The 14,094-nt window shown below is 34.6% G+C and overlaps 1 protein-coding gene across 1 annotated transcript in view; it reads right to left on the minus strand.

Moving 5' to 3' along the window:
- The window catches only part of LOC106474674 (protein dachsous-like), a 34,044-nt gene that overhangs the window by 17,704 nt on the left and 2,246 nt on the right, over positions 1-14,094 (minus strand). Inside the window, exons 2-6 of the mRNA XM_022379974.1 lie at positions 13,568-13,808; positions 10,365-10,536; positions 9,091-9,916; positions 6,726-7,004; positions 4,885-5,880 (exon numbers count right to left, since the gene is read on the minus strand). Coding sequence (XP_022235682.1) covers positions 4,885-5,880; positions 6,726-7,004; positions 9,091-9,916; positions 10,365-10,536; positions 13,568-13,808 — 2,514 coding nt within the window. The remainder of the gene's footprint in view (positions 1-4,884; positions 5,881-6,725; positions 7,005-9,090; positions 9,917-10,364; positions 10,537-13,567; positions 13,809-14,094) is intronic.

Here is a 14,094-nt window from a genome sequence, read left to right on the forward strand (position 1 = left end):
TTTTTTTAAAAAAAAATTTGAAATAAAATCGTTAACGTTAAAAACAAATGATGTAAGGGCTTGTTTTCTTTTCCAGAAATCTTGTTATCAAAACACAAAAATATTGTTTATTTACAATAAAATAATAACGTATTTACATTACATCTTTTCCAAGTGTGCAAATAAGTTTATCTGACGATCATAAGTAGGTCAAATCTGCTATGAACTCTATCTGACATTAAAAGATTAATAGCTTTAAGTAATTTAATGCTCTTCAAGTTTGATTAATATGAAACTTGTGATGGTAGATTACAGTAAATTAGCATACTTGGGAAACAATGTGGCTCACATAATTACGCAAAACTGCATTAACTAAATGTTTAAACATGTTTTATCATATGTGGCTCGACAGATGAATCCAGCAATTCGGGTTTAATTAGTTTCAAAGGTCAAGCACGGTTAAACTTTACATTCTGTGAAAGTACTGCCACAAATCATCGTTCTTTGTCAGTAAACATGTTACGGCGGTGATAACTTATGTAAAAAATATCTTGTTAGTGTACAGCTTAGTACATTCGTTTCCTCGTCACTTTCTATTCATGATAGCATATTTATGTTTTCTTTATAATAAACAAATGTATTACATTTCTAGCATCAATTAAGCCAATTTTCAAGAAAGTAAAAACGTAAGACCTTTTAACGCTGAAAAAGCTTTATATTTACCATTTAAACCATATCAATGATTAATGTTGTTGCTATGATATTTTAAATAAAGTAACATTTTATGAGGAAAAAAGCGAATGAACCAAGGATAAACCCACTTGACTAATTTTAGGTAAACGTACTTTTGCACTGGAAACAGGAACATTTAGAGCTGTTTTTTGTTTGTTTCGTCTTTAGCCACATTTGATTAGTGATGTGCAAAACGTAAATTAATAACAGAAACAAATTGTTTACTTTCTAAACTTAACTTGTTTTATTGGAGATAAGTTTAATATGCCCTTTGACTTATCGAGTATGGGCCAGGCGTGGCCTATTCGTTAGTGTAGTTTGCTACGTTGTGAAATGTCAAGGGATCGAAACGTGAAGCCGGTGAACATGCCTCGCACTTTCAGTTGTGGGTGTGTTATAAATGTGATATATATATATCCCACTATTTGATTCAAAGAGTCGGACAAAGTCCTCGCAGCGGGGAACTGAATGGCTGCCCCCTTTTTGGTCAATAGTTTAAAATTCAAAATGACCTGGTCAAGTGCTTTTATAGGTGCCTTTCAGATTTTAAGATAATGTTCAATAATGTTGATTTCATTACGTTTAAATGGTAGGAATATATTTTAAATAATTCAGTTGCATATCCAGCCATAAGTTAAATTTTAAATGGTTTGTTTGTATGTAATTAAGCACAAAGCTACACAATGGGTTATCTGCGTTCTGCCCACCACGAGTATCGAAACCCGGTTTCTAACGTTGTAAGTCCGCAGACATACCGCTGTGCCACTGGTAGGTAATTTTAAATGGAGAGTTAATACTAATTTAAAAATATAAAATAAATTCTAATTTACTTACAAATGACAGAATCGTTTTCTCATATTGAATTAAGATATTACTCAAAAACGAATTATTTTATTTTTTTATAATGCATCTAATAAAATTTAATTTTCAAAACAAAATTTAAAGTATAAATAAATATGTCGTTGTTTTCATAAAGCTATGCAATAAGTTATCTATGCTATGTCTACCAAGGGGAATTGAGCTTCGGATTTTAGTGTTAAATCCATAAAATTTACTGCTGATCCACCGAGGAATTATATATCTGTATATTTGAAGCAGCAGTTTTATTACACAACATTTTACTCAAAACTATTACTAACGAGGGAGCCCCCCAGTGGCACAGCGGTATGTCTGCGGACTTACAACGCTAGAAACCGGGTTTCGATACCCGTGGTGGGCAGAGCACAGATAGCCCTTGTGTAGCTTTGTGCATTATTAAAAACAAACAAACTAACGAGGGAGATAAGGCCTGATTATTATCAAAATTCGTAAGATTTGATTCTAGTTGTTGGCATTTTAGCGCAAAACTATACAAGGTGCTAACTGCACTCTGTCTACCGCGAACTCTGAATATAAGCGTTGTAAGTCCGGAAACTTACCGCTGACGCATTGGAAGACCACAAGCTTTAGTAAACCTTGTTATTCGGTGTAGTATATACATCAAAAGAAATAATTGAGAAGCTTCCAATAAAAACAACAATAAAAACTGTTATATACCTAACTTTTATTAATGCGAAAAATTAAATGAATAAACTAATCACGCAAATGTATAAGAAAAATAAGCTAAATTTTAATAAAGGATATACAATAGTAAGTCATCTGCCAAAAAATAAAATAACAACTAATCTACTTGCATACATATGTGCCACCTAGTGGCAAAATTACAGTAGAAAAAATGCCATAGGATAAAATCATCAAAAACATTTTCCCCCGTGAATCCCAGAACTTATCTAATACTATTCTTGAAGGATGAATAATGAATGAGAAAACGTGACATCCATCAATCATCCTTGTTAGATTCAGTTAAAATGATCTGCACAATTTGCATGTTGAATTCATTGTCTAACAGCCACAAGTATGCCAGTACGGCAATACAACTATAGAGGATTGTTTAGGTCTTGTCTCACCAGTTCACTGTCAAGATCAACGACCTTGACTCTAGTCACGTACTGTTTATGAACGAAGTATCTTACTTTCACCTCAAAGCATTTCAAACACACATAATTTGCGTAAAAATAAAGAAAATAAGCTAAGCCAGCTTGCAAGTCACAAATTATTTTCTCAAGATTTATGGGAGTATTTTTTGAAGAAAAATTAACAACAAGTTATTTTCACAAGCTATAGAAGGATTACAATGTACCCATTTTCTTTTTTTCACTAAAGTTTGAAAATGAAAATAATAACAAGAAGACCTTATATAGAGCGGAATGATTTAGAATTTGTGGTTACACTATATTTTCAATAAACTGTCATAAATGCAAGCTAGGAACTGTTGATGATAAAGCTAGTTTAGGAAGCATTTCGACACTTTGGCAATTAAATATGTTGATGGATATATGTAGCTGTATATAATTATATAGATGTTAAATTGTAGACGAAAATAAACCTGTCAAATGATAAAAAATAAAGAGATGTTCAAAGGGCATTTAAACATATGTATTTAGATATAAACACCACAGAACAAAACAAACAAACAAAAACAACAATAAATACACGGTATTACGGGGAATTTCTGGAACATATCAATTAAGAGTTAATATTGTATGTGTGTTTTTGTTACCCTGTTTGGCATATCAGTATACTGCAGTTAATATTTTCAGATGTGTCCACAGATGGAGGAACATGTCAAATATGTTACATGTTATCTTGTTTGCCATCTTACTTTACCCGAGCACAAACATTTTATATCTTTACGGACTGATTTTAAATTGTATCTAATCCAGTGGTGTTGTGTTAAATTTTATAGCGACGGAGCCAAAATTTGTCAGTCGTGTGTGACGCCTCCACCAGGGTAAAAATTTCATATTCAAAACCCAATTTTCACCTTTGTGAGTCCATTTTAAACAAAGAAACTTTTTGCAGGATTAATTATTTGAGATTACTTACATTAGTAATAAATTGAATATGCATATATTGCCGGGAGAAAACATGCAACTTAACTTCCTTTAGATCAATATAATACTTTTAGTCTCCTTCAGCTTCAGTTTTAGCAACAGTAGTTTGTTTTGTTTTTGAAGTTCGCGCAAAACAACACGAGGGCTATCTGTGCTAGCCGTCTCTAATTTAGGAGTGTAAGACTAGAGGGAAGGAAGCTAGTCATCACCACCCACCGCCAACTCTTGGGCTACTCTTTTACCAACGAATAGTGGGATTGACCGTCACATTATAACGCCCCCACGGCTGAAAGTACGAGCATGTTTAATGTGACGGGGGATTCGAACCCGCGACAGATTGCGAGTCGAGCGCCCTAACCACCTGGCCATGCCGGGCCGTAGCAACAGCAGTCTGCAAATAGTATTAACAACTTTGATCTTTACGTTTTCCATATCTCCTGTCTTGCTAACACGAATAATTAAAAAAGGCGAACTTCGTTGTATATTATACAAATAATAAGCTTTTTAAAAATGTGTGCATTTTAAACACACGGTATAATTGTGAAATGTATTTCATGAGGTGTTTTAATACCATATTCATGTGTGTCAATAACCAGGTCACGCATGGCAATAAATATTTCACCATTTTAACGCTCTGACACCTGCACTTCAGCTGGAACGATCGCACGGTGCTCAATGCCAGCTCTTGAGGAGAGTGACAGAGCGTTTACTGGACAGTCTGAAAGAGTTCTACCAATGGACTTGGGGGGGGGGGGGATCACAAATAGTCAGTGTGTTCTCTGACACACTGAGAGCTTGGTTATAAAATACATTTAATTTTCAATAGCTTAATTTTTTTTAATATATATATATATAGTTTAAGTTTTTGACTCAGCTCCAATTTCAGTTGCCGGCAGCACTACACCCATTTTCTAATCAAAATTTGGCGCATTGTTTACAAAAAAACAACAACAAAGAAGTTTAAACAATAGAGTAAAACACTGAAACTAATTTGCTCCACATTATTATTCTTCACTACCAAGGATTATTAGAAAATTTACGTAATATTTGTTATAGATAGTTACTCGTGAAACTAGTTAAAAAATAACAACAAAGGGTTGACCAAAAACATGTGAAGTCAGTAGTCAATGAAGCCTTTTTTAATTTTTGTTTTCATCATTTTCGTTCAAACATTAGTAAAAAAATCTAATAATCTACCTTCATCTGATATGTTTTAAACTTCTTGAAGGATTAAACTTACCTGTATCATAGTCTAAAGCAAAGTTTCCATTTTCATCGCCACTTGTAATTATATAAGTTACCCGACCATTGTCTCTAGAATCAGCATCCGTGGCGACAATGTGTAAGAGAGGAAAACCTACTGGTTCATTTTCTAGAATATCAATGCGACTACGTGTTTGAAAGACAGGACTATTATCATTTTCGTCTTCAACAATAATTTTACAAGTAGCACTACTTGAAAGACGCTCCCTTTTTTCTTTGGCTTGGTCAGTTGCGGTTATGATTATGATAAACTCGGGGAACGACTCGTGATCAAGCTTTTCGGTGAGAGTTAGAGATCCAGTACTGGTGTCGACTTTAAAGACACTTGAAGGTGATTGATGAGTAATGGCATAATTTATGAGACCGTTGTCTCCATTGTCTTCATCTGTTGCACTAAAATTCCAAATTATTGTGTCTTCTCTGGTGTTTTCTGGAATGGAGAATAAAATTGGATCGGTTTTAAATGTCGGCACACAATCATTTATATCTTCAATGTGCACTTTTACACTAATCACACTGCTGCGAGGATTGGCTGTGCTGCTATCCACCGCTTTCACCTGTAACGTGTACTCAGATGACATTTCATAATCCACTTCATCGACAGTAAACAATGCTCCTGTTGTTCTGCTTATATCAAATATGCCATACAAGTTTCCGCTAATAATAGAATAGGTAACGCGGCCATTTTCACCACCGTCTTGGTCTACTGCTTGTACCAATCCTACTTCTTCGCCAACGGGTATACCTTCAGGAATACGGAAAGTTAAAGCGGAGGTAGGAAAAGTTGGTTGATTGTCGTTGAGATCTAACACGTGTATTTTAAGTTGAAGTTGACCCTCCTGACTAGCAAAGCCATTATCTCGAGCCACGACTGTTAGTTTGTATTCGTTCTTTTCTTCATAATCCAACACAGCTTTAGTTGTGATGACACCACGTTTGTGGTGGATGGTAAAGTGCGCTGAACCATCGTGTTCTCCATTGCCTAATAAGAAAATTAGAAACATTAGTATGACACATTTTAAAGATTTTCTGGTTCATCAACACTTGTTTGAAGTTAAGCACAAAGATACACAATGCTCTGCCCTCCACGGGTATCGAAACCCGGTTTCTAGTGTTGTAAGTCCGCAGACATACCGCTGTGCCACTGGGGGGCGTTCGCGTTGTAATTCCGTAAACTTTCCACTGACCAATTGGGGGACATATACATATACTGTACATATACCGGGGGGCTTCATTAACGTAACTATTTCATTCAAACTTGTGATAAAGATTCCCGCTATGGTCCAACAATGATAAATGAACATCTGGCATTCCATATGACAATGGCTAAAATGGAAAGACAAATATGCAATGCATGAAATGGTTGTGTACTCGTTTAGATACTATTAAAGCAATCAAGGCTGGATGCTTTAATACGGACAGTATTATCACACTTAGTTCAGTTATAGTTATGAGTTAAAATTAGCTTATAAAGTAGTTCAGGATGTTGCTGTTCATTTGTAATTTTACACGTTATCGGAAGTTCTGTGTCTAGTTTCAAACTATTATTTTTTCAGATTTTATAACAATCATTCCGAATTTACATGGATTGAAAAGTATATAGTAAAACAGGGAATATTTTTTTTTCAGGTGATGTTTTATGCCACAAAAACAAAGGTTATATTTATTCTATTCTGATTTCTGAATTGCAAACTTACGTTTCTAAGAGATCAATCAGTACCGATATATTCCCTTCAATAGATAAAATGAAGTGTGATATAAATAATGGAAATTCAGTAATCCGAGCTTACATTCTGTATTTAAACTTAAATCACTAACCTGGAATAATTGAATATGTGACAGAGGCATTTTCTCCTTCGTCAGCATCAATGGCTTCAACTTGTACCACTTCGGTTCCGACTGGTTGTTCTTCGCGCACAGAAATTATTTTATCCGTGGGCATCACAAAAATTGGATGGTTGTCATTTTCATCCAGAACCCGGATTACCACCATAGCGCGGTTAGATCGTGATGGTGATCCTTGGTCTCGCACCTCTGCCGTAAGCTCATAACTGGATATATTCTCTCTGTCCAGTGTCGTTTTCGTGAAAATTTCTCCTAAAATAAGAAAGTTTTATGATCATTTAACTTTGATAAATAATGTAACCATAAATTTGATGCCAAAATACAAAAAAAGGAATTATCGAATGCATTACAGTGTTAGAAAATAAATAAAAATTAGGTTACAGTCGAGCGTAATCTGGAACTGCAAGTCCGATGTGACATCATATTCACTCACTGACGATGCATTTACACATTTTGTAGTAAAAAATAATGTGTACAAACCACAAACAACAAGAAATTTTAATCACTGAAAAGAGCTAGATTTAACATAGCTGTTGCAATTTAAGCTGTTCGTTTCGTATTTACATATCATAAAATAAAGAATCTACAACATAGAAAATTCTAATCAGAAGTTGACTTGAACTTTTACTTTCTTTCCAAAACCTGTACTTCTGCATACAGAGCTAGTTTCTCATATTACAGTAGCATACTTTATCCACAAACATTATTGTAAAAAATAAAACACTTAAAGAATAATTACCCTTGACAACGTATAACTTTACAAAAATAAACTGTAATTTATTTCTATAACAGGTAAAGACAAAAATGGTATGAGACAAAAATAATACTGAGTTCGGCGTAGAATAAAGACGAATGATATAATATAAGAATGTAACAAATAACAGAATAAGTAATTAAATATTAAGCCAAATCAAATTTTACTAGTTGGATTGTAGTAAACAATCTGAAATGAAAAGAATAATTGTAAAATTTGTCAAAGAACCAAAATTTTATAATACAATAAAGGTTTTGTAATATTTTTTCTATCTGATAATCCTGTTTTAATCCCAGGAATGATAAAGGTATAGTATACTACAACAAAGTTTATACTGACTTAATCCTGTTTTAATCCCAGGAATGATAAAGGTATATACTGTCTGTCGTCTCCATTTAATAATTCATTCAGGTTGATAATAACTGATCACTTATTAAGCAAAAGGAGTTTTTTAATTTAATTTCTGAATTTATCAACGAAATATATAGAAAAGCTTCGTTTGTTTGTTTGAACTTAAGCACAGTGCTACACAATGGGCTATCTGTGCTCTGCCCACCACGGGTATCGAAGCCCGGTTTCTAGCGTTGTAAGTCCCCAGACATGCCGCTGTGCCACTGGGGGGCGTATAGAAAAGCTACAGATATGTGAATATTCATTAACATTAATAAGTTCTATTGACCTTACATATTAAGCTTGCTAAATGGTATATAATCATTTTCACGTTTGTCTTCAGGCTAAATTTTTCTGGGATTTATAATAATTTATGAAATCTTGAAACTTTGTTCGTATGTATGAGAAAAAATATAATTCCTCCAATTTCGTACTGTGCAAAATTTTTTTGTTAAAGTGCGTAACGTCAGCTATTTTTAACCACTGGAGCAGTGAATAGCTTCTTGCTAGCCTAAACGTTTGTTTGTCGTCTTTTATACTTTTCTCTCGAAACGTTTACTCAAGAAATCATTAATGCAGTGTTTGACAAATGGGACCGCCTATTCCAGTGTCATGTTAGAGACGTGGGACTATGTTACCAGACACGCTTCGTACTTTCAGCTGTAGTGTTATAAAGATTGATTATTATGTGTAATCTTAAAATTGTATTGTTTATCAAGATCAAAGGATAAATGTAAAATGAAATACAAGTCTGTGACCTGAATAAACTGGGTGGCTTTGTTTCTGAAATAATGAGACCAAACGAGGCCTAACTTGATTTTGTTCGTCTACCAAGAATTATTATAGTCAGCAGTCCAGCTTCTTAATCTCTAACTTTAGCGATAAGTTAGTTCTTGCTTATGATAATCTAATATAGGTACATAATTAAACATGTTAAACTATGTTATTACCTCATGAGCATTAAACTATTTGAAATCAGACAATAATATTGTTATATTGAAATACGATCCTTGAATGTGTTGGATATAATGTTATTATTACTATAGCAACTAAGGAACTGAAACATCAGTTTACTTAATATTAAACCATAAAAGTATTATTTTAATCAGAAATCATCTTGTATATTGGTCGAGCGTGCTATTAATATTAAAATTCGATATGCCACATATTGAAATGATATAAATACAAACAAACCTGTAATTGGGTTTATTTGGAAACTGGAATTTGACAACAGTAAACTATATCGCAAAGAGGCATTGTTGCCCAGATCCTTGTCACGGGCAGCCACAGTTCCGACAAGCTTCCCTCTTTCAATGTTCTCTTCTACTGTAAATAGAAACTTTGTTTCCTCAAACTCTGGGCTGTTGTCGTTGGCATCTAAAACTCGAACAAGTATAGTTGCATTGGCAGACAGAGGTGGAATACCGTTGTCCACAGCAAGGACATTGAGAGTATAACGATCAGTATCCTCTCTGTCCAGGGTATCTTTGAGATAAAGGTATCCGTTATTTGGAAAAATTCCAAATTTCTTTTCATTTCCACTACTCAATTTATATGTTAGTCTAGCATTATTTCCAGTGTCTCTATCCGTTGCACTGACTTGAAGAAATTGCGAATTGATCGCCAATAACTCTAATACATTAATTTGATAGTTGGACTTCTCAAATTCAGGGGCGTTATCATTCACGTCTTGTACGTCTACAGTAAGAGTCATTGTAGAACTTTTTGGAGATACCCCAGTGTCTGCTGCCTTTAGCAACAGAATGTATCGTTGCTGGGTTTCATAGTCGAGACGTTTCTGTAACGATAAGATACCACTTAGGCTGTCTATGCTGAAAATGCCATCCGGGTTCTGAATGATATGATAATGAATTGCACCATTGGCCTCACTGTCCGAATCATCTGCTTGAGCAACATATATAGGAGCGTTCAGTTCTGTGTTTTCTGGAACACTGATCTTAAAAGACATACTCTTGAATTGAGGAGCGTTATCGTTCACATCCAGAATGGTAATGTTCACCTATAAAGTAAATGTTGTTTTCATAACTTAAAACATGCTCAAATAAATATTTGTAATCGTACAAATTATATTACTGCTATACATATTTTACGATAACTGGTGAACATACACCGATATATTATACCGAAATAAAACGGAGAAACACTTTTATACAAACTGAATTTCATAAATCTTATACAAAAATAAGTTAAAAAGATATCTGTCGTACATTTACAAACACACTGGCTATGTTAAAAAATACATACAATTTATCTTAATAAAATAAACTGTCTTAACTACAGATCAATAACTTTATGAACTGACTTCAAAATAACTGAGAAGGATGGATACATAAAATGGAAGTTTTAGATACATTGCTACACATATGTATAAAAAGAAATGAGACGGACATTCTAAAGATATGTATATATATATACATATAGAAAGAGAGGGGGGGAGAGAAGTTTACCTGAGTATGGCCATAAGATGGAGGCCGACTGCGTGTCGCCTGGACGTTCAACAGAAGAATGGGATGTGTCTCATGGTCAAGTGTCCTTCTTGTAATGATGGCCCCTGTAGACGGGTTAATACTGAAGTATTTTTCAGGATCGCCAGAGTAGATGGAATACCTGACATCTTCCCTATCTAACAGATGACAAAAAGAAAATATTTAATTATAGAATGTATTCTAGGTATCGTTGCTATTAATCACTTTCCTAAATTACGCCTTTTCAAGCTGGCGATTACTTTCTCTCATACCATCTTACTTTAGCCACGAAGTGCAGACTAATGTCAGTTATTCTTCGCTTATCTTCGCGTCAGTCACATCGAAGACTCCTGTGTACATAAGTAACTTATCAGGTGCGCCTGTTTGTGTCCATGTCTTTTATAAATAATACAAAAATACGGTCAGTGGACCAAGTGGAAGATCGTTAAATGCACTAAAAAGCATCGTCCATTTAAATAATTTGTTGTAGACATTAATGTGACATGCGTGAAAGATCGATATTATTTAGCAAAATTCAAAACAACGAAGTTAAAAAGTAGCCTAAGAGTTGGCGGTAGGGGCGGCGTGGCTCAATAGCTTCGCGCTTTGGATTCCTAGTGTGACGGTTGCAATTTCCAGACTGGTTCGCGTCGTGCTGTTGTGCTAGACACACTAATTGTTCCAGTCTACCCAGCTGTACCAGTTGTTAGCTGGGAGTTAACCTGCGATGGACTGGCATTCCGTTCAGGTGGAATATGTCATCATTCTCATCCGCTTTTGCCAATTAAGCCCGATTTCAGCACAACATTTTCTATGCCATTTCGGTATGGGAGGGATTTGATTAAGAGTTGGAAGTGAGTGTATCATTTCAATACTAGGGATACCTATATGGCTTTGTGAAAAAAATTCTGAAACAAATAAAACGATAGGCTTAATTAAAGTATGTACCATAAGTATCTCCGTAGTTTGTAGTCTACTGGTTTGAGCCCTAAACAAGTCACCGACGTATTTCCTTGGAAATATTTCGTATTTTATTCAGTGACTAAGAATCTATACTCTTAGGTGTGTGCATATTTATCATTAACATTTAAGGTAACAAATTTATCACTAGGCAGTAAGAATTCACTCAAGTAGAAAATACACGACTGAAATTAATATTGAACAAATAGTCCACAATTTATAGTTTAAGATCACATAATTTATTAAATACAGATTTATATGTGATATCAACACATTTATATCAAAAGAAAAACTTCTTTTATGGTATAATTTACCTTAACATTTCATTCGGTTTTACCTTTAACATACATTTTTTTTTCAAAATTTGTAGTTGCAACCCATGTATACATATATTTGTTTCAGATTGATCAAAAATGGCATATATTTTAGCATAACCAAAATAGCTGTTTCAGATGTGGCACTGGAGAAAAAGCAGATCACATATCAGGCACTTTTGGAATTCACACGTAAAGTGTAGTTAGTTTAAAGCTTTACACTTCTGTGGAATTCCTCAATAAGAAACATAACGCACGTACATAAAAGGATTCCCAAAATAGGAGGATCTGAGATTTGGTTAACAAAAGATTTAATGGTTAACTAACTTGGCTGGATAAAGATGAAGAGAAGACAAGCCAGCGTGACGTCTAAAGGAATTAATTTACAAAACTAAAGGTCCGAAATTACAATGACGAAACTGAAGTGAAATTGAAATAAAAAGTCAAACTGAAGTTAAACAGAAGACGTGAACGGCTACCTTCACAAAGTACGAAGATACTACAGAGTGAGTCGCTCTCGGGTCGTCTGTTCTTAGAAGTGTCTCCTCAAAAGCACTATAAATGATCTGCGAATGGTCCGAATACAGATAGCTCTTCCACTTCACGTGGTTGTCGAACAGGTAGACTCAAAGGTTTAGATTCGAAAATTTTGTGTTAAAATACCGGTTAAAATAAAGCAAAACTATTTATTATAACATTTCGAACCAACTATCCTTCCTTTTACTAAATAGACAAACTCAAGTTGTCAGATATGGTCTACCATCTTCCAATGAACTGTCAGATATGGCCTACTACTTTTCAATGAACTGTCAAATATGGCCTACCACTTTTCAATGAACTAATGAGATGGAAGCCACAGTTTAAGTTGACACCAACTATAGAAGTTAGATGCTTAGAAATTTTTTCTCCTAAGCTTTAAATGAAATCTGTAAAAAATGTATAGTTTATAATGTTCATATCCATGTTTTCAGCTATCATATAATGAAAAGCATTACATTCGTTAAAATATAACTCGACGCTCGGCATGGTTCCAGCTGTTGTGCTGGTGGTCGATTAAGAATCATAATCTTATTTTAAGAAAGGAAAAATGTTAGCTGCTCAAGTCAGCAATGCCCAATCTAGTTAATAATATCTGTAAAACGTAATTCTTAAACCATTCAAGCATTCTCTCGTTGTAGATGATATAGTCATTCAATATAAACAATTTGAGTACTATAAAGACGGCCCGGCATAGCTAGGTGGTTAGGTCGCGGGTTCGAATCCCTGCCACACCAAACATGTTCGCCCTTTCAGCCGTGGGAGCTGACGGTCAATCCCACTATTCCTTGGTAAAAGAGTAGCCCAAGAGTTGGCGGTGGGTGGTGATGACTAGCTGCCTTCCCTTTAGTCTTACACTGCTAAATTTGGGACGGCTAGCGCAGATAGCCCTCGTGTAGCTTTGCGCGAAATTCAAAACAAATCAAACTATAAAGACCTTCTGAAAGGCATTTACAGGGAGTTTGATTCAGAACTCCAAGAACTACGCTAGATAGTAATAAACGATAAAAGGTACAGTCAAGTCTGCTTTAGTTGTTTATCTAGCAGGCGTTCTTTTTCGTATTTACTGTTGATAAATACTTTGAAAATTAAATGTTCAAACTTGAAAAGTAAATTATGCATTCTACGATATGAAAGAAAATTAGTTTAAAAACTAAAATAATTGAAAATCGATAGATCAATATCCTTTTAATTCAATTTTGAAAAAGGAAGCAAAAAAAGTGTTGTGTTCTCCTATTATCAAGATTTTGTATATGGCCAATATGATTTATGTATGGCTATGATATACAACAATGCAAAACACGAGTATCTTAGTCCAAAGACTGAATGCTCTCCCAACCTCCATTGTCTAAAGTATTCAGTTATCATTATAACTTACCTCTGTTGCTGCCACTGACTTTAACAGTTCCTATAAGAGTTTGAGGAACCACATCTTCCCCTACGGAGAAACTATAGCGCGCATGTTCAAACGTTGGCGGTTGTTGGCTGTGGGTCAAAACGCTTAAGTACACGTGGGCATTATTATCTGACGTCAGACCTGCACCGTCTTGAGCTGAGATCTCCAGGTGATGAAGTCTTGTTGCTGTGTCCAAATGACCGATAACGAAGATCTCACCTGCAAAAGAATAACATATATTAAAATATAGAATGTTCTAACTGTCTTTCAGTTTTTAGGTTACTTAATTATTTACACATATTTCTATTCACGGTAAACATTTTAGACGACTGTTAATTAAAATAGGCGTAGATTCAGACAACTTTAAAATGTGTTTCAGTTGCTACAGTGCCGATCTTTAAAGACCTTAATTATTTAATCAACAGATGATTTGATTCGTTCAAGCTGGAAACCTCAATATAATGTAAGCGTTGTATTAGTGACAACAAAAACTAAGACATTTTTC

This window comes from Limulus polyphemus, unplaced genomic scaffold (assembly GCF_000517525.1).
Source record: "Limulus polyphemus unplaced genomic scaffold, Limulus_polyphemus-2.1.2 Scaffold141, whole genome shotgun sequence".
NCBI lineage: Eukaryota > Metazoa > Arthropoda > Merostomata > Xiphosura > Limulidae > Limulus > Limulus polyphemus.